Genomic DNA, 25,000 nt, shown 5'->3' with positions numbered 1-25,000 from the left:
CGCTGGTCGAGAGTCCGAGGAGGAGCAAAGGGTCCCGGAAACGGCGAGCGGTTGGGCTACCGGCTCGGGGTTCTTCATGGCTGTGTGCCCGAGCCCGAGGAGGTGCCGAACCCTTGACGGACGAGTTGGGGCTACTGTTGCGAAGGAGTCCGGGTCCGCCCCCAGGGGAACTAGGAGCAGCCGGAGCGGAAACGGCGAGCTCCCCTTCGCTCAGAGTCACGTCGCTGTTGCTGCGATGCATGAGGTAGCTGCGCCTCGGCGACCTCAGCGGAGTAGGTCCGTAATGCCCCGCGAGGGGGCCCTCGCCCGCCGGGGAGGACTTGTTGGTCCGGAAAGTGTCGAAGGAGAGGGACGGAAGCGGCGGGCGGTTCGTGTGGCGTCGGATCTTGCGGATGAAGAGGTCGTCTGACTGCATCGCCCCCTGGCCTCCACCTCGCGTCCGGGCTGTCGACCGTCCGCTCGGGATTCCAGATCCGCTTCTGGTCGGTGGCAGCCGTCCAAAGGAAGACCCGGGATTCCAGATCCGATTCTGATCGGCAGGGTCAATGATTTGTGGAAACGACGCTCCACTTCTGCTCTGTGGGAATGACAACTGGTGGAAACGAAGCTCTTCTTATGATTGACAAAAATGACACTCCGCTACCAATCGGTGGAATCGATACCTCGCTTCCGATTGACAGAAATGACACTCCGCTTCCGATTGGTGGAATCGACACCTTGCTTCTTATGGGTAGAAATGACACACCACTTCAGATCGGTGGAATCAACACCTCACTTCTGATTAGTAGAGATGACGCTCCACTTCCGATCGGTGGAATCAACACCTCACTTCTGATTAGTAGAGACGACTCTCCACTTCAGATCGGTGGAATCAAACTTCACTTCTGATTAGTACAAATGACACTCCGCTTCCGATTGGTGGAATCAACACCTCAGTCCTGATTGGTAGAGATGACGCTCCACTTCCGATTGGTGGAATCAACACCTTGCTTCTGATTAGTAGAGGACTCTCCACTTCAGATCGGTGGAATCAAATTTCGCTTCTGATTGGTAGAAATGAAACTCCGCTTCTGATTGGTGGAATCGACACCTCGCTTCTGACTGGTAGAGAAGACACTCCACTTCCAATCGGTGGAATCGACACCTCACTTCCAATTAGTAGAAAGGATGCTCTGGTTCTGATCGGTTGAATCAACACCTTGCTTCCGATTGGTAGAGATGACACTTCACTTCCGATTGGTGGAATCAACACCTTGCTTCCGATTAGTAGAAAGGACGCTCTGGTTCTGATTGGTGGAATCGACACCCCACTTCTGATTGGTAGAAATGACGCTCCGCTTCCAATCGGTGGAATCAACACCTCGCTTCTGATTAGTAGAGATAATACTCCACTTCCGATTGGTGGAATAAACACCTCACTTCTGATTGGTAGAAATGACACTCCACTTCCAATCGGTGGAATCGACACCCCACTTCTGATTGGTAGAAATGACGCTCCGCTTCCGATCAGTGGAATCGACACCTCACTTCCAATTAGTAGAAATGACACTCCACTTCCGATCGGTGGAATCTACACCTTGCTTCTGATGGGTAGAAATGACGCTCCGCTTCTGATCGGTGGAATCTACACCTTGCTTCTGATGGGTAGAAATGACGCTCCACTTCTGATCGGTTGAATTGACACCTCGCTTCCGATTAGTAGAAAGGACGCTTCGTTTCCGATCAGTGGAATCAATACCTTGCTGATCCGCTTCTGATCAGTGGATTCGACACCTCGCTTCTGCCTGGTAGAGAAGACACTCCACTTCCGATCGGTAGAAATAACGCTCTGCTTCCGATCGGTGGAATCGACACCTCGCTTCTGACTGGTAGGGAAGACACTCCACTTCCGATTGGTGGAATCAACACCTCGCTTCCGATCGTTAGAAATGATGCTCCGCTTCCGATCGGTGGAATCGACACCTCGCTTCTGATTAACGGGAAACTCCGCTCGGCTTCCAATCCTTGGGAACACCGCTCCACCGTTTGGCCCTCCTGTCCAATCAAGTCCTTCGGAAAGGACAGGGCGGGGTCTCTTTGGCGGAAGAGTTCTGTGCTCCTCCCATGGGGCAGGGCTTCCAAAGCCTTTATGGAGCGAGTATTCGACTTCCGGCACCGAAACGACGATGAAGACCGTCAGCAGACCAAACCCGGGTCTCTCGGCATCTCGAGAACCGCCAGGAAGGGGTCGAGTCGCCGAGACATTTTGCAAACGAGTTCCTGTAATTAAAAAATAATATGAGAATTTAGGAAAACATACACAAACCTGGAGCAGCGCACAAGACCAAAACGAAGTGCGGAAAAGGCTACTCCGTGTTGCGCCCAAGTCAGTCCTGCCGCTCTGCACGTACCTAGGAGCACTCTCGCCGTCGGACGCTCCCGCGCACCTCGCTTTGCACCCGCCGCCCGCTTAGGCTGAAATCCTGCCGAAGCCGAGAGCTGATTAGCCTACTTGCTTGATGGAGCATTTCATCCCCACCCACCCGTCCAAACTCTTTGTCGTTCCCAATCAGCGTCCGGGAAACAGCCATGCAGATGGTCAAGCAAAGGCGAAGATGAGCCAAACACCTCTCCATCCCTCGCCAAAGGCCATCTGCTTAAGCAGGGAGGGAAATGTGCATTCTAAGGGGGAAGGGAGTTGCGGTCACTCTCCCAAACCAACACATGTCTTCCCACCCTGGACATTTTTCCAAAGATATATACACACTCCACTTGCTGCCTCTATGCCGATACCCTCACTGATTGACTTTGCAGCTGCAAGGCTACTCAATGCTATTCAAGCTTCCTCGTTGCAACATCCACACTTGCTTCAAACACAGAAGAGTTCTTTCTCCCACCCTGGACATTTTTCCACAGATATATACACACTCCATTTGCTGCCTCAATGCCGATACCCTCACTGGTTGACTTTGAAGCTGCAAGGTTACTCAATGCTATTCAAGCTTGCTCAATGCAACAACCACACTTGCTTCAAACAGGTAAAGGTCCTTCCTCCCACCCTGGACATTTTCCCACAGATATATACACGCTCCACTTGCTACTTCTATGTCGATACCCTCACTGGTTGACTTTGCAGCTGCAAGGCTACTCAATGCTATTCTAGCTTGCTCATTGCAACAACCATACTTGCTAAATACAGACAAAGTATCGTTCTCCCATCCAAAACATTATATATGCACCCCACTTGCTTCCTCTATGCTGATACCCTCAAAACATTGTATATACACCCCCCTTGCTTCCTCTATGCTGATACCCTCACTGGTTGACTTTGCAGCTTCATGGCTACTCAATACTTTTCAAGCTTGCTCATTGCAATATCCACACTTGCTTCAAACAGGCAAAGGTTCTTTCTCCCACCCTGGACATTTTTCCACAGATATATACACACTCCACTTGCTACTTCTATGTCGATACCCTCACTGGTTGACTTTGCAGCTGCAAGGCTACTCAATGCTATTCTAGCTTGCTCATTGCAACAACCATACTTGCTAAATACAGACAAAGTATCGTTCTCCCATCCAAAACATTATATATGCACCCCACTTGCTTCCTCTATGCTGATATCCTCAAAACATTGTATATACACCCCCCTTGCTTCCTCTATGCTGATACCCTCACTGGTTGACTTTGCAGCTTCATGGCTACTCAATACTTTTCAAGCTTGCTCATTGCAACATTCACCCTTGCTTCTAACAGGCAAAAGTTCTTTCTCCCACCCTGGACATTTTTCCACAGATATATACACACTCCACTTGCTACCTCTATGTCGATACCCTCACTGATTGACTTTGCAGATTCATAGCTACTCAATGCTATTCAAGCTTGCTCAGTGCAACATTCGCACTTGCTTCAGACAGTCAAGGGTTCGTCTTCCCACCCTGGACATTGTGTGTATATATCACTTGCTACCTCTATGAAAATACCCTCACTGACTGAATTTGCAAACTTCATGGCTACTCAAGGGCTAACTCAAGCTTGCTCTTTGCAACATCCACACTTGCTTCAAACAGGCAAAGGTTCTTTCTCCCACCCTGGAAATTTTTCCACAGGGATACACACACACTCCACTTACTACCTCGATGCAGATATCTTCACTGATTGACTTTGCAAACTTCATGGCTACTCAATGCTATTCAAGCTTGCTCATTGCAACATTCATGCTTGTTTCAAACAGGCAAAGGTTCTTTCTCCCACCCTGGACATTTTTCCACATATATATACACACTCTACTTGCTACCTCTATGCCGATACCCTCACTGGTTGACTTTGCAGCTTCATGGCTACTCAATGCTATTCAAGCTTCCTCATTGCAACATCCACACTTGCTTCAAACAGGCAAAGGTTCTTTCTCCCACCCTGGACATTTTTCCACAGATATATACACGCTCCACTTACTACCTCAATGTAGATACCCTCGCTGATTGACTTTGCAAATTTCATGGCTACTCAAGGGCTAACTCAAGCTTGCTCATTGCAACATCCACACTTGCTTCAACAGACAAGGGTTCTTTCTCCCACCCTGGACATCCTCCAGGAAATAAAGCCCGACTGCTCACTGGAGGGAAAGATACTAGAGACAAAGTTGAAGTCCTTTGGCCACATCATGAGGAGACAGGAAAGCCTAGAGAAGGGAATGATGCTGGGGAAAGTGGAAGGCAAAAGGAAGAGGGGCCGACCAAGGGCCAGATGGATGGATGGCATCCTTGAAGTGACTGGACTGACCTTGAGGGAGCTGGGGGTGGTAACGGCCGACAGGGAGCTCTGGCGTAGGCTGGTCCATGAGGTCACGAAGAGTCGGAGACGACTGAACGAATGAACAACATATACACACTCCACTTGCTACCTCTACGCCGATACCCTCACTGATTGACTTTGCAGCTTCACGGCTACTCAATGCTATTCAAGCTTGCTCAGTGCAACATTCGCACTTGCTTCAGACAGTCAAGGGTTCGTCTTCCCACCCTGGACATTGTGTGTATATATCACTTGCTACCTCTATGAAAATACCCTCACTGACATTATTTTTCCACAGATATATACACGCTCCACTTGCTACCTCTATGCCGGTACCCTCACTGATTGACTTTGCAGCTGCAAGGCTACTCAATGCTATTCAAGCTTGCTCATTGCAACAACCACACTTGCTAAATACAAAGTATCATTCTCCCATCCAAAACATTATATATGCACCCCACTTGCTTCCTCTATGCTGATACCCTCAAAACATTATATATACACCCCCTTGCTTCCTCTATGCTGATACCCTCACTGGTTGACTTTGCAGCTTCATGGCTACTCAATACTTTTCAAGCTTGCTCATTGCAACATTCACCTTTGCTGCAAACAGGCAAAAGTTCTTTCTCCCACCCTGGACATATTTCCACAGATATACACACGCTCCATTTGCTACCTCTATGCCAATACCCTCACTGATTGACTTTGCAGCTTCACGGCTACTCAATGTTATTCAAGCTTGCTAATTGGAACATTCAGATTTTCTTTACACAGACAACAAGTGTGGATGTTCTTTCTCCCATCCTGGAAAATTCCATACAAACACCCACAAACACACACTCTGGTGTAAGTTTTTAATTTTATGTTGCTATGCTAGTTTTATCCCAGTTGTCATGGGTAACGGGAGCTTATGATATTTCAGTCTCTTAAATTTCAATGTCTTAAATGTCTTCAGGAAACAACAGCTATGTAAATACCTTCACTGATTGACTTTGGAGCTTCATGGCTACTCAAGCCTGCCAAATTGCAACAATCATACTTGCTAAATACAGACAAAGTATCTTCCTCCCATCCAAAACATTATATATACACTCCTCTTGCTACCTCTATGCAGATACCCTCACGTATTGACTTTGCAGCTTCATGGCTACTCAATGCTATTCAGGATTGCTCATTGTAACATCCACATTTGCTTTATACAAAGGATTTTTCTCCCATCCAAGACATAATTCCACAGGTTTCAATGTCTTAAATGTCTCCAGGAAACAACAGCTATGTAAATACCTTCACTGATTGACTTTGGAGCTTCATGGCTACTCAATGCTGTTCAAGCTTGCTCATTGCAACAACCACACTTGCTAAATACAGACAAAGTATCTTTCTCCCATCCAATACATTATCCAACAGGTATATATGCACACCATATGCTACCTGTATTCAGATACCCCCACTGATTGACTTTGCAGCTTCATGTCGACTCAATGCTATTCAAGCTTGCTCATTGCAACATTCACACTTGCTTTACAAAGATAAGGGTTTTGTCTCCCATCCTGGACCTTATTCCACAACTATATATACGCTCCACTTGCTACCTCTATGCCGATACCCTCACAGATGGACTTTGCAGCTGCAAGGCTACTCAATGCTATTCAAGCTTGCTCATTGCAACACTCACAATTGCTTTATACAGATGAGGGTTCTTTCTCCCGCTCTGGACATCATTCCACGGGGATATAGGTACACTCCACTTGCTACCTCTATGCAAATACCCTCACTGATTGACTTTGCAGCTTCATGGCTACTCAGTGCTATTCAAGCTTGTTCACTGCAACATTAACACTGTCTTTACACAGACGGGGTTCTTTCTCCCACCCTGGACATTATTTCACACACACACACACACATATATATACACACTCCACTTGCCAACACTATGCAGATACCCTCACTGATTGACTTTGCAGCTACATGGCAATTAAAATGCTAACCCAAGCTTGCTCATTGCAACATCCACACTTGCTTTATACAGACAAGGATTCATCCTCCCACCCTGGACATTATTCCACGGGAATATACACACTCCACTTTCTACTTCCATGCAGATACCCTCACTGATTGGCTTTGCAGCTTCATGTCTACTCAATGCTATACAAGCTTGCTCATTGCAACATCCACACTTGCTTTATACAGAGAAGGGTTCTATCTCCCACCCTGGACATTATTCCACAGCTATATATATATATACACACACTCCACTTGCTACCTCTATGCAGAGACCCTCACTGACTGACTTTGCATCTTCATGGCTGCTTAATGCCATTCAATCTTGCTAATTGCAGCATCCACACTTGTTTCCATAGACAAGGGTTCTATCTCCCACCCTGGACATCATTCCACAGCTCTGTGTGTGTATATGTATGTGTGTGTATATATGTGTGTGTATGTATGTGTATATGTGTGTGTATGTATGTATTTATGTGTGTATGTATGTGTATATATGTGTGTATGTATGTATATATATGTGTGTGTGTATGTATGTGTATATATATGTGTGTATGTATCTATTTATGTGTGTGTGTGTGTGTATGTATGTGTATATATATGTGTGTGTATGTATGTGTATATATGTGTGTATGTATGTATATGTGTGTGTATGTATGTGTATATATGTGTGTGTGTATGTATTTATGTGTGTGTATGTATGTGTATATATGTGTGTATGTATATATGTGTGTGTATGTATGTGTATATATATGTGTGTATGTATCTATGTGTGTGTGTATGTATGTGTATATATGTGTGTGTATGTATCTATTTATGTGTGTGTGTGTATGTATGTGTATATATGTGTGTGTATGTATGTATTTATGTGTGTGTATGTATGTGTATATATGTGTGTGTATGTATGTGTATATATATACGTGTATATGTATCTATTTATGTGTGTGTGTATCTATGTGTATATATGTGTGTGTATGTATGTATTTAAGTGTGTGTGTATGTATGTGTATATATGTGTGTGTATATGTATATATGTGTGTGCATGTATTTATGTTTTTGTGTGTGCGTGTGTGTGTGTGTATGTATATGTATATATACACACTCCACTTGCCTCACTTCCAACAGACCTGTGAACAAACGTCCGAGGATACTTGCCACAGATGCAGGCAAAACGTCAGGAGAGAATGCTACTGGAATATGGCCAGACAGTCCAAAAAACTCACAGCAAACCACTGATGCCGGCCATGGAAGCCTTCGACAACACAACTAAATCCCAATTATAGAAAACCAAGCGTACGTACGGCCAAAGCAAAACCTCGTTTACCGACAGAGTTCCCTTTTGCCTGTTCCTCACCGTCATCTGTCCAGAGGGTGACAGGAAACTGTGTCTGTTCTTTGATCGTTTGCAGAAGTCTGGCTTCAATGCACTTCCTCTCCGGTGAGCGGAAGTGAAGCGACCGCCTCGGTTCGGGGACAGCGGCAACCTTGACTCACTAGGTTTATTCCCACCAGAGTCAACGTTGCCATTTATTCCCACTTCCACCCTGACGTTTAGCGAATAAGGGTGCATCTACACTTGCTGCCTCTACGCCGATACCCTCACTGATTGACTTTGCAGCAGCTGCAGCTTTTTTGTTGAAGCAGATGACGGAAACAGAAGAACGGCCTGCCTCTGGAGAGCGTGCTTGCTCCATCCATGTTCAACGTCGACACAAATGTCCAGCCACTGCCAGAAGGGACAGAGAGTTTCATCTATGCTGATGATCATGCCATCACCACTCAAGAAAATCAGCTACAGAACAGGAGCTTTTTTGTTGAAGCAGATGACGGAAACAGAAGAACGGCCTGCCTCAGGGGAGCGTGCTTGCTCCATCCATGTTCAACATCGACACAAATGACCAGCCAATGCCAGAAGGGACAGAGAGTTTCATCTATGCTGATGATCGTGCCATCACCACTCAAGCAGGGAGCTTTGAGATGGTTGAACAGAAGCTCTCCGAATCTCTAGGTGCTCTTACTGCCTATTACAGGGAAAACCAGCTGATCCCTAATCCATCCAAAACACAGACATGTGCATTTCATCTCAAGAACAGAGAAGCATCCCGAGCTCTGAGGAATATTACCTGGGAAGGAATCCCACTGGAGCATTGCAGCGCACCCAAATACCTGGGAATCACTCTGGACCGTGCTCTGACCTACAAGAAGCACTGCCTGAGCATCAAGCAAAAAGTGGGCGCTAGAAACAATATCATACGAAAGCTGACTGGCACAACCTGGGGATCACAACCAGACACAGTGAAGACATCTGCCCTTGCGCTGTGCTACTCTGCTGCTGAGTATGCATGCCCAGTGTGGAACACATCTCACCACACTAAAACAGTGGATGTGGCTCTTCATGAGATATGGAGTGTCTGCACCCCACACCACTGGAGAAATTACACTGCTTAGCCGGTATTGCACCACCTGACATCCGCCGGGAAGGAGCAGCCAATAGTGAAAGGACCAAGGCAGAGACATCTCCAGCTCATCCCCTGTTTGGGTATCAGCCAGCACGCCAACGACTTAAATCAAGAAATAGTTTTCTAAGATCTACAGAGACACTTGCTGGAACACCTCAGCAAGCGAGAGTCCAAAAGTGGCAGGCTCAAACAAAATGGCTGATACCCAATGAGAGACTCCCCCCTGGGCACACAGAGGACTGGGTGACTTGGAAGGCGCTGAACAGACTGAACAGACTCAAAAATGGGCCAATTCCCTATCTCTGGGGCGAGTGAGAGATTTCGCACAGGAAAGTATACAGAGAGAAAAAAGAGAGAAAAGCATCCTCGCACCTCTGTGTGGGTGGAAATTGAGAGAGCGGGATATCCTCAACGGCCGTTTCTCACACGTCGAGTGGGTTTCTGCATTTTTCGACACCTGCGAACCAAAAGAGAAAGGTTCCAAGTTCACATTGGGTTTAAATACATTTCCAACCACATCTTTGTTGTCTCCTTCGCCCACATTGTTGTGATGTGCCGTCTATACGCAATGCCAGAAAGTTGGGGACAGAACGGAAATTGAGCTGAACGGCCTCATTCTTCATCGGGTGCGATTACCTCTTTTCTGCCTCCTTCAATTATGATTATTGATCATCTCTATTTATATAAAAACGGAATTAAAATACAGTAAATACACAAAAATGGCCTTTGAAACTCATATCCCTTTTTCCAAGTTGGGTGTCATCTGCATACATAGAATCATAGAATCATAGAATCAAAGAGTTGGAAGAGACCTCATGGGCCATCCAGTCCAACCCCATTCTGCCAAGAAGCAGGAATATTGCATTCAAATCACCCCTGACAGATGGCCATCCAGCCTCTGTTTAAAAGCTTCCAAAGAAGGAGCCTCCACCACACTCCGGGGCAGAGAGTTCCACTGCTGAACAGCTCTCACAGTCAGGAAGTTCTTCCTCGTGTTCAGATGGATGTTCCTAATGTTCAGATGGATAGACATAAGTTATCACACTCCAGGTACTGGTTTAGCACAGGAATGGCTTCCTTGGAATTAGGTGGAAATGTGTGATACAGTTGGGTGTCACCTGCATACACATATCACCACACTCCAGGCACAGGTTAAGCATAGGATCCCCTTCCCTGGAATTAGGTGGAAAGGAGTGATAGAGTTGGGTGTCATCTGCATACACATGTTATCACACTCCGGGTACTGGTTTAGCACAGGATCAACTTCCTTGGAATTAGGTGGAAAGGAGTGATAGAGTTGGGTGTCATCTGCATATACATGTCACCACATTCCAGGCACTAGTTTAGCACAAGACCCGCTTTTTTTGGAATTAGGTGGAAAGGAGTGATAGAGTTGGGTGTCATCTGCATATACATGTTATCACACTTCAAGTGTCATCTGCATATACATGTTATCACACTCCAAGTGTCATCTGCATATACATGTTATCACACTCCAAGCTCCAGCTTAGCACAGGATCAACTTCCTTGGAATTAGGTGGAAAGGAGTGATAGAGTTGGGTGTCATCTGCATATACATGTCACCACATTCCAGGCACTAGTTTAGCACAAGAACCGCTTTTTTTGGAATTAGGTGGAAAGGAGTGATAGAGTTGGGTGTCATCTGCATACACAAGTTACTACACTTCAAAGAATGGCTTCCTTGGAATTAGGTGGAAAGGAGTGATAGAGTTGGGTGTCATCTACATACACACATATCACACTCCAGGCACCGGTTTAGCACAGGAACGGCTTCCTTGGAATTAGGTGGAAAGGGGTGATAGAGTTGGGTGTCATCTGCATACACAAGTTATCACACTTCACAAACTGACATCCTTGGAATTAGGTGGAAAGGAGTGATAGAGTTGGGTGTCATCTACATACACACATATCACACTCCAGGCACCGGTTTAGCACAGGAACGGCTTCCTTGGAATTAGGTGGAAAAGGAGTGATAGAGTTGGGTGTCATCTGCATATACATGTTATCACACTCCAAGCTCCAGCTTAGCACAGGATCAACTTCCTTGGAATTAGGTGGAAAGGAGTGATAGAGTTGGGTGTCATCTGCATATACATGTCACCACATTCCAGGCACTAGTTTAGCACAAGAACTGCTTTTTTTGGAATTAGGTGGAAAGGAGTGATAGAGTTGGGTGTCATCTGCATACACATGTTATCACACCCCAGGCACTGATTTAGCAGAGGCTCAACTTCCTCGGAATTAGGTTGATAGGAGTGATACAGTTGGGTGTCATCTGCATATACATGCTATCACACTCCAAGTGTCATCTGCATATACATGTTATCACACTCCAAGCTCCAGCTTAGCACAGGATCAACTTCCTTGGAATTAGGTGGAAAGGAGTGATAGAGTTGGGTGTCATCTGCATACACATGTTTTCACACCCCAGGCACTCGTTTAGCACAGGAACGGCTTCCTTGGAATTAGGTGGAAAGGGGTGATAGAGTTGGGTGTCATCTGCATACACAAGTTATCACACTTCACAAACTGACATCCTTGGAATTAGGTGGAAAGGAGTGATAGAGTTGGGTGTCATCTGCATACACATGTTATCACACTCCAAGCACCAGTTCAGCACAGGATCCACTTCCTTGGAATTAGGTGGAAAGGAGTGATAGAGTTGGGTGTCATCTGCATATACATGTTAGCACACTCCAAGCTCCAGTTTAGCACAGGATCCACTTCCTTGGAATTAGGTGGAAAGGAGTGATAGAGTTGGGTGTCATCTGCATATACATGTCACCACACTCCAAGCACTGGTTTAGCACAGGATTTTCTTGGAATTAGCTGGGCAAGAGTGATAGAGTTCGGAAATTTGCCCTGGAGGGCCGAAGTTTGCCTATCGGCTGTTAGGAATTGTGGGAGTTGTAGTCCAAAACACCTGGAGGGCCAAAGTTTGGTCATGCTTGGACTAGATAGTCCTTGGAATCTCTTCCAAACCTAGGATTCTATATTTCCTTGTGTGTAACCCCGGCTCCATCGCCATCTTTGCCTTTCCCTTCCTTGGCCTTTTTTCCTGTTGTCGTTGTCGTTGTTGTCGTCGGCTGCGGAATGAATGCATTTGTTAATGGCGATTTCCTTCCTCCGAGAGCAAACCTTCCCTTCCCTTCGTTGCATCCAGCCGGCCTAAGATAGCAACCAGGGTTCTCTTGTGGGACAGGGCCTTGATCATGGCTCCTTCAGGAAATAACAACAACAACAACAACAACAACAATTGATAATGCCAGGCATGGCTTGCTTAGTTCAGCCATGCATTTGAGCTTGGCAATAGGGTGGGTTGGACTACAATTCCCAGTGCTCAAACTGGCATGAGGATATACATGAAACTGCTGGAAGAGTTCACCTGGAATTTTGGAGTGCGGTGACATGTGTATGCAGATGACACCCAACTCTATCACCCCTTTCCACCTAATTCCAAGGAAGTTGATCCCTCCTTGGTGCCTGGAGTGCAGTGACATGTGTATGCAGATGACACCCAACTCTATCACTCTCACCTAATTCAAATGAAGTTGATCCTGTGCTAAAGCAGTGTCTGGGGTGTGGTAACCTATGTATGTAGATGACACCCAACCCTATCACTCCTTTCCACCTAATTCCAAGGAATTGCTTTCTGTGCTAAACCAGTGCCTGGAGTGTGATAACATGTATATGCAGATGACACCCAACGCTATCACTCCTCTACATCTAATTCCAAGGAAGTTGATCGCTCTTTGGTGCTTGGAGTGCGGTGACATGTGTATGCAGATGATACCCAACTCTATCACTTTCACCTAATTCAAATGAAGTTGATCCCATGCTAAACCAGTGTCTGGGGTGTGGTAACCTATGTATGTAGATGACACCCAACTCTATCACTCCTTTCCACCTAATTCCAAGGAATTGCTTTCTGTGCTAAACCAGTGCTTGGAGTGTGACATGTATATGCAGATGACACCCAACTCTATCACTCCTTTACACCTGATTCCAAGGAAGTTGATCCTGTGCTAAGCTGGAGCTTGGAGTGTGATAACATGTATATGCAGATGACACCCAACTGTATCACTCCTATCAACCTAATTCCGAGGAAGTTGAGCCTCTGCTAAACCAGTGCCTGGGGTGTGATAACGTGTGTATGCAGATGACACCCAACTCTTTCACTCCTTTCCACCTAATTCCAAGGAAGCCGTTCCTGTGCTAAACCAGTGCCTGGAGTGTGAAAACATGTGTATGCAGATGATACCCAACTCTATCACTCCTTTCCACCTACTTCCAAGGAAGCCGTTCCTATGCTAAACCAATGCCAGGGGTGTGAAAACATGTGTATGCAGATGATACCCAACTCTATCACTCCTTTCCACCTAATTCCAAGGAAGTTGATCCTGTGCTAAGCTGGTGCTTGGAGTGCGGTGACCTGTGTATGCAGATGACACCCAACTCTATCACTCCTTTCCACCTAATTTCAAGGAAGCAGTTCCTGTGCTAAACCAGTGCCTGGAGTGTGATAACATGCATATGCAGATGACACCTAACTCTAGCACTCCTTTCCACATAATACAGCAAAACAATATAACACAAGAACACGACATTCCTGGAAGGTTCATAAGGAGAGACACATTCGTATAGGTAAGTTGGGACAGCACATTGAAGCTTCCTAAGATTGAGATAGTCACAAGAACACCTCAGCAAGCAAGAGTCCAAAAGTGGCAGGCAAAAACCTGGAATCTCAATCAGTGGCTGAGACCGGATGAGAGACTTCCTCCTGGGCACACAGAAGGCTGGGCGACTTGGAAGGCACCGAACAGACTCTGGCACCACGAGATGCAGAGCCAACCTCAAGAAACGGGGCCACCAAGTGGAGTCCACGACATGCGAGTGCGGAGAAGAGCAAACCACTGACCACTGACTACAATGCAGCCTGATCCCTGCCACATGCACAACGGAGGATCTTATCACAGCGTTGGTAATGGGAGAACTGGGTGCCAAGTTTGGTTCAATTCCATCGTTGGTGGGGTTCAGAGCACTCTTTGATTGTAGGTGAACTATAAATCCCAGCAACTACAACTCCCAAATAGCAAAAATAATTTTTTTGGAGTGAAGGACATACATTGGGTTGTTAGGTGTCTTGTGTCCAAATTTGGTGTCAATTCTTCCGGTGGTTTTGGAGTTCTGTTCATCCCACAAACGAACGTTACATTGTTATTGATATAGATAAGTAAAAAGCACTTTAAAGGAATAGGTAAATCCAATTAGGTAAGAAGATACATGTATCATATTATTAGTAGTATTATATTGCATTACATTATAATATTATATATATACATATATATATATATATATATATATATATATATATATATATATATACACACACACACACACACAATATATTATATTAGTAAAGGTAAAGGTTTCTCCCTGACATTAAGTCCAGTCGTGTCCGACTCTGGGAGTTGGTGCTCATCTCCATTTCTAAGCCGACGAGCCGGCGTTGTCCATAGACACCTCCAAGGTCATGTGGCCAGCATGACTGCATGGAGCGCCCACCGGAGCGGGTTTCTCCCTGACATTACGTCCAGTCGTGTCCGACTCTGGGGTGCGGTGCTCATCTCCATTTCTAAGCCGAAGAGCCGGCGTTGTCCATAGACACCTCCAAGGTCATGCGGCCAGCATGACTGCATGGAGCGCCCACCGGAGCGGGTTTCTCCCTGACATTAAGTCCAGTCGTGTCCGACTCTGGGGTGTGGTGCTCATCTCCATTTCTAAGCCGAAGAGCCGGCGTTGTCCATAGACACCTCCAAGGTCATGTGGCCAGCATGACTGCATGGAGCGCCCACCGGAGCGGGTTTCTCCCTGACATTAAGTCCAGTCGTGTCTGACTCTGGGGTGTGGTGCTCATCTCCATTTCTAAGCCGAAGAGCCGGCGTTGTCCATAGACACCTCCAAGGTCATGTGGCCAGCATGACTGCATGGAGCGCCCACCGGAGCGGGTTTCTCCCTGACATTAAGTCCAGTCGTGTCCGACTCTGGGGTGTGGTGCTCATCTCCATTTCTAAGCCGAAGAGCCGGCGTTGTCCATAGACACCTCCAAGGTCATGCGGCCAGCATGACTGCATGGAGCGCCGTTACCTTCCCGTCGGAGCGGTACCTATTGATCTACTCACATTTGCATGTTTTCGAACTGCTAGGTTGGCAGGAGCTGGGGCTGACATTGGATGCTTATGTTTAGCAGTTCAGTGCCAAGCTCGGCCCTTTCTCAACGTGACGTCTTTCAAAATATTGTCGCCTTCTTGTCTTGTTTCGTGATCGTTTCGGAGGAAATTACAGTGCCCCCCACCCCAATATTCCAGACCCCCCCCCCCCAATGCCCCCCAATGCGGCATTCTCACCCGGCCAAAGGAAAAGTCACTTTTGGGCGCAATTAACGGTGCAAACTGGCTTGCTGTCTACGCCGACCCAGCGTCCGACTTCCTGCCAGCACAGGAAATATGGCGCAAATGGGAAGCGCATAGACATACACACCACTGGGCTAGGGCTGCCTTTCGGTTTCTTCCTCTTCCTGGCGAAAGAAACAGAACAAAAAACGTACACACACACACACACACACACACCCCTTTGCGCACAACATCCTCAGGAAAGAGCAGGCGACCTTCGCACAATGCGGGCGCAAACAATGCCGCAAACGCAGCAACCGAGAGTCGAGAGTTTGCAAAGTTATCTTCATATTATATTCATATTATAATGTCATATAATATAATAATAATCATGTGATATTACAATATATTTAATATTACATGGAATATTACTAATAATATTACCATATAATGGTATAGTATCCCTCCTTTCTTTCTCTCTCTCTCTCCTTCCCTCTTTTTCTTTCCCTTCTTCTTTCTTCCTTCTCTACCTGTTTCTTTTCTCGCTTCCTTTGCTCTTTGGTTCCATCCTTCCTTGTCTCTTCCCTTCCTTCTTTCCCTCCCTCTTTCTCTCTTTCATTCCTCTCCTTCCTTCCCTCTTTCACTTTTTTATTTCATTATCTCCCTCCTTCTCTCCTTCTCTACCCTTCTTTCTTTCTTTCTTTCCTTCTTTCTCTCCTTCCCTCCTTCTTTCCCTCCTTCTTTCCTTCCTTCCTTCTCTACTTTTCTTTCCCTTCTTCTTTCCCTCTTTCTCTCCCTCCTTCCTTCCTTCTCTACCCTTCTCTTTCCTTCCTTTTCTCCTTCCCTCTTTTTCTCCCTCCTTCTCTCCTTCCTTCCTTCCTTCTCTACCCTTCTTTCTTTTTTCCTTCTTTCTCTCCTTCCCTCCTTCTTTCCCTCCTTCTTTCCTTCCTTCCTTCTCTACCTTTCTTTCCCTTCTTCTTTCCCTCTTTCTCTCCCTCCTTCCTTCCTTCTCTACCCTTCTCTTTCCTTCCTTCTCTCCTTCCCTCTTTTTCTCCCTCCTTCTCTCCTTCCTTCCTTCCTTCCTTCCTTCTCTACCCTTCTTTCTTTCCTTCTTTCTCTCCTTCCTTCTTTCCCTCCTTCTCTCCTTCTTTCCTTCTATACCTTTCTTTCCCTCCTTCTTTCCCTTCTTCTTTCCCTCTTTCCTTCCTTCCTTCCTTCTCTACCTTTCTTTCCCTTCTTCTTTCCCTCTTTCTCTCCCTCCTTCCTTCTCTACCCTTCTCTTTCCTTCCTTCTCTCCTTCCCTCTTTTTCTCCCTCCTTCTCTCCTTCCTTCCTTCTCTACCCTTCTTTCTTTCCTTCTTTCTCTCCTTCCTTCTTTCCTTCCTTCTCTCCTTCTTTCCTTCTATACCTTTCTTTCCCTCCTTCTTTCCCTCCTTCTTTCCCTTCTTCTTTCCCTTCTTCTTTCCCTCTTTCCCTCCTTCCTTCCTTCCTTCTCTACCCCTCTCTTTCCTTCCTTCTCTCCTTCCCTCTTTCCCTCCTTCTCTTCCTTCCTTCTCTACCCTTCTTTCTTTCCTTCTCTCCTCCTTTCCTTTCTTCTTTCCCTCTTTCTCTCCTTCCTTCCTTCTCTGCCTTTTTCTTTCTTTCTCTCCTTCCCTCCTTCTTTCCCTCTTTCTCTCCCTCCTTCCTTCCTTCTCTATCTATCTTTCTTTCTTTCCTTCTCTCTTTCCCTCTTTCTCTCCTTCCTTCCTTCTCTACCCTTCTCTTTCCTTCCTTCTCTCCTTCCCTCTTTCTCTCCCTCCTTCCCTTCTTTTTTTCCTTCCCTCTCTCTTTCCCTCCTTCTTCCTTCCTTCTCTACCTTTCTTTCTTTCCTTCCTTCCTCCTTTCTGTGTATGTGTTTTGTGTGTGTGTATGCATATATGTGTTTTTGTGTATATATATGTGGTTTTGCGCGTGCATTGTAATGTATTTTTTTGGCTTTTTAAGTAGTATTACTAATAATATTACCATATAATGGTATAGTACAATATAGCAATATATGATACTGATATGGTGCTATGCTAATTCCTTATCCTCTGTTGCTACTTCTGACTCCTCTGAATGCATTACTTTTGTAAACACGTTTTTTAAAAAAATCCTAAAAAATCACTGGGTGAAGGAAATGTTCTGAAACTTGGCATGCATAAAGTCATCAGTGTTGCGTACAAGCGTGCCAAGTTTCATCCTGATAGTTCAATCTCTCTGAACGACGCACTTAATTCCTTAGCCTCAGTTGCTACTTCTGACTCCTACTTCTGACTCCTAGATATATATCTGCGGAATAAAGTGCAGGGTGAGAGGAAGAACTCTTGTCTGCATGAGGCAAGTGTGAATGTTGCCACTGGCTACTTTTATCACTCAGCTCTTCACTTAATTCCTTATCCTCAGTTGCTACTTCTGACTCCTACTTCTGACTCCTAGATATATATCTGCGGAATAAAGTGCAGGGTGAGAGGAAGAACTCTTGTCTGCATGAGGCAAGTATGGATGTCTCTCTGAACGACGCACTTATTTCCTTATCCTCAGTTGCTACTTCTGACTCCTCTGAATGCATTACTTTTGTAAACACGTTTTTTAAAAAATCCTAAAAAATCACTGGGTGAAGTAAATGTTCTGAAACTTGGCAGGCTTAAAGTCATCAGTGTTGTGTACAAGCGTGCCAAGTTTCATCCTGATAGTTCAATCTCTCTGACCGACGCAATCTATTTTCAGCTCCGATTTGTAAACAAAGACTTTTGTTGATCTCTGTATCTACAGATGGGTTCTCATGGGAACCCTCCTTATCATAGAATCATAGAATCAAAGAGTTGGAAGAGACCTCCTGGGCCATCCAGTCCAACCCCATTCTGCCAAGAAGCAGGAATATTGCATTCAAATCACCCCTGACAGATGGCCATCCAGACTCTGTTTAAAAGCTTCCAAAGAAGGAGCCTCCACCACACTCCGGGGCAGAGAGTTCCACTGCTGAACGGCTCTCACAGTCAGGAAGTTCTTCCTCATGTTCAGATGGAATCTCCTCTCTTGTAGTTTGAAGCCATTGTTCCATTGCGTCCTAGTCTCCAAGGAAGCGGAAAACAAGCTTGCTCCCTCCTCCTCCCTGTGGCTTCCTCTCACATATTATACATGGCTATCATGCTAAACATGCCCAGCTCCTTAAGCCGCTCCTCATAGAGCTTGTTCTCCAGACCCTTGATCATTTTAGTCGCCCTCCTCTGGACACATTCCAGCTTGTCAATATCTCTCTTGAATTGTGGTCTTCACTTAATTCCTTATCTTCAGTTGCTACTTCTGACTCCTCTGAATGCATTAATTTTGTAAACACATTTTTAAAAAAAATCCTAAAAAATCACTGGGTGAAGGAAATGTTCTGAAACTTGTCAGGCTTAAAGTCATCAGTGTTGTGTACAAGCGTGCCAAGTTTCATCCGGATAGTTCAATCTCTCTGAACGGCGCAATCTATTTTTGGCTCCTATAGGCTTTTGTTGATCTCTGTACAGATGGGTTCTCATGGGAACCTTCGTTATCACTCGGCTCTTCACTTAATTCCTTATCCTCAGTTGCTACTTCTGACTCCTCTGAATGCATTACTTTTGTAAACACGTTTTTAAAAAAATCCTTAAAAATCACTGGGTGAAGAAAATGTTCTGAAACTTGGCAGGCTTAAAGTCATCAGTGTTGTGTACAAGCGTGCCAAGTTTCATCCTGATAGTTCAATCTCTCTGAACGATGCACTTGATTCCTTATCCTCAGTTGCTACTTCTGACTCCTCTGAATCCATTACTTTTGTAAACACATTTTTTTAAAAATCCTAAAAAATCACTGGGTGAAGGAAACGTTCTGAAACTTGGCAGGCTTCAAGTCATCAGTGTTGTGTACAAGCGTGCCAAGTTTCATCCGGATAGTTCAATCTCTCTGAACGGCGCAATCTATTTTCAGTTCCGATAGGCTTTTGTTGATCTCTTTAGTTACAGATGGGTTCTCATGGGAACCTTCCTTATAACTCAGCTCTTCACATAATTCCTTATCCTCAGTTGCTACTTCTGACTCCTCTGAATGCATTACTTTTGTAAACACATTTTTTAAAAAATGCTAAAAAATCACTGGGTGAAGGAAACGTTCCGAAACTTGGCTGGCTTAAAGCCATCAGTGTTGCGTACAAGCGTGCCAAGTTTCATCCTGATCGCCATACAAATGACAGAGAAACGAGCCTCGTTTGCTTGGTAAGACCTGTCTTGGGAGTCTGGTGGAGGTCCCTTCTCCGGAATTATTGATGGCCACCTGTTGGGAGGGCTTTGGTGGTGTTTTCTTGGACCAGATGGCCTTGATGGTTTCCTACCAGTCTTTGGGCAATGCAAAGCAGGTCCTCCTGCGGCCGGCTTTCCAACAGCCGATGAATAAGGGGCTTTCTCCTTGTGCCAAGGGGCATGCAAAGGGCAGAGAGTGCCATTCGGGATGCGTCAGGCTCTAGCTGGCGTTGCAATGCGGACAGGGAGGCATTGAGAAGGATTTGGCACGGAAGCAAGAACGGTTAAGGGATTTTGGGAGCAGTAGTTTGGGGGAGGCACCAGCCCTTTTGGGGCAGGGAAGGCGAAAGACCGTACGAGAGCAACGACTCTTAGGATTCCTGGCATGGAGCCCTGACGGTTGTGCCAAACGACATCCATTTGACAACGTAGATTGGGAAGCTTGGCCCCCTTCTTCCCAGCCTGACCTACTTGGCAATATGCCGATGATAACATAGTCTGTGCACATTCAGAAGACCTACAATGTCTGTTATGGAACTCCAGTATGCCAATGATAATGCAGTCTGTGCACCTCCAGAAGAAGAACTACAATGTCTGTTATAGAACTCCAATATGGCGATGATAACATAGTCTGTGTGCATTCAGATGACCTACAACATCTATTACAGAATTCCAATATGCCGATGATAATGTAGTCTGTGCACCTTCAGAAGACCTACGTCTGTTATAGAACTCCGATATGATGATGATAACATAGTCTGTGCATATTCAGAAGACCTACACAGTCTGTTATAGAACTCTGATATGCCGATGATAACGTAGTCTGTGCACATTCAGATGACCTACAACATCTATTATAGAATTCCAATATGCCGATGATAACGTAGTTTGTGCACTTTCAGAAGAAGAACTACAGTGTCTGTTAGAGAACTCCGATATGACGATGATAATGTAGTCTGTGTGCATTCAGATGACCCACATGTTATAGAACTCCAATATGCCGATGATAACAGTCTATGCACATTCAGAAAAAGACCTACAATGTCTGTTATAGAACTTTGATATGCCGATGATAATGTAGTCTGTGCACATTCAGATGACCTACAACATCTATTATAGAATTCTAATATGCCAATGATAGCATAGTCTGTGCACCTTCAGAAGAAGACCTACAATGTCTGTTATAGAATTCCAATATGCCAATGATAACATAGTCTGTGCACCTTCAGAAGAAGAACTACAATGTCTGTTATGGAACTCCAATATGACAATGATAACGTAGTTTGTGGGCATTCAGATGACCTACAACATGTTATAGAACTCCAATATGCCGATGATAACATAGTCTGTGCACATTCAGATGACCTACATCTATTATAGAATTCCAATATACCAATGATAACGTAGTTTGTGCACCTTCAGAAGAAGACCTGCAATGTCTGTTATAGAACTCCGATATGCCTATGATAACGTAGTCTGTGCACATTCAGATGACCTACAACATCTATTATAGAATTCCAGTATGCCAATGATAACATAGTCTGTGCACCTTCAGAAGAACTACAATGTCTGTTATAGAACTTTGATATGACGATGATAACATAGTCTGTGCACATTCAAATGACCTACAACATCTATTATAGAATTCCAATATGCCAATGATAACGTAGTTTGTGCACCTTCAGAAGAAGACCTGCAATGTCTGTTATAGAACTCCGATATGCCTATGATAACGTAGTCTGTGCACATTCAGAAGACCTACAACCCTAATAATAATAATAATAATAATAATAATAATAGACACTTGGGAAGTGTCCGACGTGTGATCCAATACAACAGCCAACATAGTGATCATGTTTGCTGTGTGCTAATTTTGTTGTGTTTAAATAACAAGAACAACAAAATAAATAATAATAATAATAATAATAATAATAATAATAATAGACACTTGGGAAGTGTTGAATGTGTGATCCAATACAACAGCCAGCATAGTGATCTTGTCTGCTGTGGACTCATCTTGTGTTTCAAATAATAATAATAATAATAATAATAATAATAATAATAATAATAATAATAATAAACATCACACAGTCCTAGGGATGATTGGGTCGTATTCAACTTGTGATTTTGTGATATAAAATCCAGCATATACATCTCGTTTGCTGTGTCATACTGTGTTTTTAGGTCAGTTAAATAATAATAATACTAACAACAACAGAAATATTCCTGACCTCACGATTTGTGTTAAAAAATCAAGTATGGATCGTCAATGTTGCAATCCCAGGCAACAGCAGGATTGAAGAGAAACAACTGGAAAAGCTGACACAATATGAGGATTTAAAGATCGAACTGCAAAGACTCTGGCACAAGCCAGTCAAGGGCGTCCCAGTGGTGATGGGCACACTGGGTGCAGTGCCTCAAGACCTTGGCCTACACTTAAACACAATCAACGCTGACAAAATCAAGGTGGCGCAGTGGGTTAAAGCGCTGAGCTGCTGAGCTTGTTGACCGAAAGGTCGCAGGTTCGAATCCGGGGAGCGGGATGAGCTCCCGCTGTTAGCCCCAGCTCCTGCCAACCTAGCAGTTCGAAAACCTGCAAATGTGGGTAGATCAATAGGTACCGCTTCGGCAGGAAGATAACGGCGCTCCATGCAGTCATGCTGGCCACATGACCTTGGAGGTGTCCACAGACAACACCGGCTCTTTGGCTTAGAAATGGAGATGAGCGCTACACCCCAGAGTCGGACACGACTGGACTTCATGTCAAGGGAAAACCATTACCTACCTATAATAATACTATTCACATTTGCATGTTTTCAAACTGCTAGGTTGGCAGGAGCTGGGGCTGACAGAGGGAGCTCACCCTGCTCCCCGAATTCAAACCTGCAACCTTTCGGTCAGCAATTTCAGCAGCTCAGCGGTTTAACTGGTGGGCCCTTGCAATGGTAATCAAGGTGATTAATTGCAACCTGTCCAACAGAGTGTTCCTTCTATAGATGTGGGCAAAATGTCAGGAGAGAATGCTTCTGGAAAATGGACATACAGTCCAGAAAACTCACAGCAACCCATTTGCAAGAGACCTCACAACCTCTGAGGATGCTTGCCATAGGTGTGGGCGAAACGTCAGGAGAGAATGTTTCTGGAATATGGACAGACAGTCCAGAAATCTCACAGCAATCCATCTGCAAGAGACCTCACAACCTCTGAGGATGCCTGCCAAAGGTGTGGGCGAAACGTCAGGAGAGAATGCTCCTGAAACATGTGGTTTGTTTGTTTTTTGTCATGTCAGGAGTGACTTGAGAAACTGCAAGTCGCTTCTGGTGTGAGAGAATTGGTCGTCTGCAAGGACGTTGCCCAGGGGACGCCCGGATGATTTGATGTTTTTATCATCCTTGTGGGAGGCTTCTCTCATGTCCCCGTATGAGGAGCTGGAGCTGATAGAGGGAGCTCATCCGCCTCTCCCCGGATTTGAACCTGCAGCTGTCGGTCTTCAGTCCTGCCGGCACAGAGGTTTAACCCACTGCGTCCATGTGGGTGAAATGTCAGGAGAGAATGCTTCTGGAACACGGCCCATACAACCCGGAAAACTCACAGCAACCCATTTGCAAGAGACCTCACAACCCCTGAGGATGCCTGCCATAGGTGTGGGTGAAACGTCAGGAGAGAATGCTCCTGGAATATGGACAGACAGTCCAGAAAACTGACAGCAACCCATTTGCAAGAGACCTCACAACCTCTGAGGATGCCTGCCATAGGTGTGGGCGAAACGTCAGGAGAGAATGCTCCTGGAACATGTGGGCGGAACACCAGGAGAGAATGCTTCTGGAACACGGCCCATACATCAGGAGAGAATGCTCCTGGAACATGTGGGCAAAACGTCAGGAGTAAATGGTCCTGGAACATGGACATACAGCCCAGAAAACTGACAGCAACCCATTTGCAAGAGACCTCACAACCTCTGAGGATGCCTGCCATAGGTGTGGGCGAAACATCAGGAGAGAATGCTTCTGGAACATGGACATACAGCCCGGAAAACTCACAGCAACCCATTTGCAAGAGATCTCACAACCTCTGAGGATGCCTGCCATAGGTGTGGGCGAAACGTCAGGAGAGAATGCTCCTGGAACATGTGGGCAAAACAACAAGCGAGAATGCTTCTGGAACACGGCCCATACATCAGGAGATAATGCTTCTGGAACACGGCCCATACAACCCAGAAAACTCACAGCAACCCATTTGCAAACAGACCTCACAACCTCTGAGGATGCCGGCCATAGGTGTGGACAAAACGTCAGGAGAGAATGCTTCTGGAACACAGCCCATACATCAGGAGAGAATGCTCCTGGAACACGGCCCATACAACCCAGAAAACTCACAGCAACCCATTTGCAAACAGACCTCACAACCTCTGAGGATGCCTGCCATAGGTGTGGGCGAAACGTCAGGAGAGAATGCTTCTGGAATATGGACATACAGCCTGGAAAACTCACAGCAACCCATTTGCAAGAGATCTCACAACCTCTGAGGATGCCTGCCATGGGTGTGGGAGAAACATCAGGAGAGAATGCTTCTGGAATATGGACAGACAGTCCAGAAAACTCACAGCAACCCATTTGCAAGAGACCTCACAACCTCTGAGGATGCCTGCTATGGGTGTGGGCGAAACGTCAGGAGAGAATGCTTCTGGAATATGGACAGACAGCCTGGAAAACTAACAGCAACCCATTATTATTGTTGTTATTGTTGTTCCTGGCTGAGCTGGAGAAGGGAAAACCCAAAGGCAGGGATAGATAGAGGGATAGATAGATAGATAGATAGATAGATAGATAGATAGATAGATAGATAGATAGATAGATAGATAGATATTGGCCCCACACAATAGCTGGGGGGGAAACGGGGGCGCGCACTGGAGGGAAACCAGAGGCAGCTTTCCTCGGGGGCGCGCCCCACTCTTCCCCCCTCCCTCGCCTTTTCCCCGAGGCGCGTGCCCGCCTCTTAGCCCAGCTTAATCCCAGCTGCAAGGTTGCCTGCCAAGCGGGGACGCGCGCCGCAAAGGCTTTTTTTTTGTGTGCGCC

The 25,000-nt window shown here is 45.7% G+C and overlaps 2 protein-coding genes across 3 annotated transcripts in view; both read right to left on the bottom strand.

Moving 5' to 3' along the window:
* Positions 1 to 670, bottom strand: part of SIPA1 (signal-induced proliferation-associated 1) — a 54,397-nt gene extending 53,727 nt beyond the window's left edge. For both annotated transcript variants that reach the window (XR_010910399.1, XM_060758328.2), the window contains exon 1: positions 1 to 670. This exon is cut by the window's left edge and continues 489 nt beyond it. Coding sequence is in view for 1 of the 2 variants with exons in the window: in XM_060758328.2 (XP_060614311.2) it covers positions 1 to 415 (415 nt within the window). In the remaining variant the exon portion in view is untranslated.
* A 5-nt stretch (positions 671 to 675) lies between these two features.
* Positions 676 to 25,000, bottom strand: part of LOC137097727 (uncharacterized) — a 25,177-nt gene continuing 852 nt past the window's right edge. Inside the window, exons 2-3 of the mRNA XM_067472539.1 lie at positions 9,606 to 9,690; positions 676 to 2,259 (exon numbers count right to left, since the gene is read on the bottom strand). Of these exons, the coding sequence (XP_067328640.1) occupies positions 1,625 to 2,259; positions 9,606 to 9,690 (720 nt within the window). The 3' untranslated portion in view covers positions 676 to 1,624. The remainder of the gene's footprint in view (positions 2,260 to 9,605; positions 9,691 to 25,000) is intronic.

This window comes from Anolis sagrei, chromosome 12, assembly GCF_037176765.1.
Source record: "Anolis sagrei isolate rAnoSag1 chromosome 12, rAnoSag1.mat, whole genome shotgun sequence".
Taxonomy (NCBI): domain Eukaryota; kingdom Metazoa; phylum Chordata; class Lepidosauria; order Squamata; family Dactyloidae; genus Anolis; species Anolis sagrei.
This window is presented reverse-complemented; position numbering and strand designations above follow the sequence as displayed.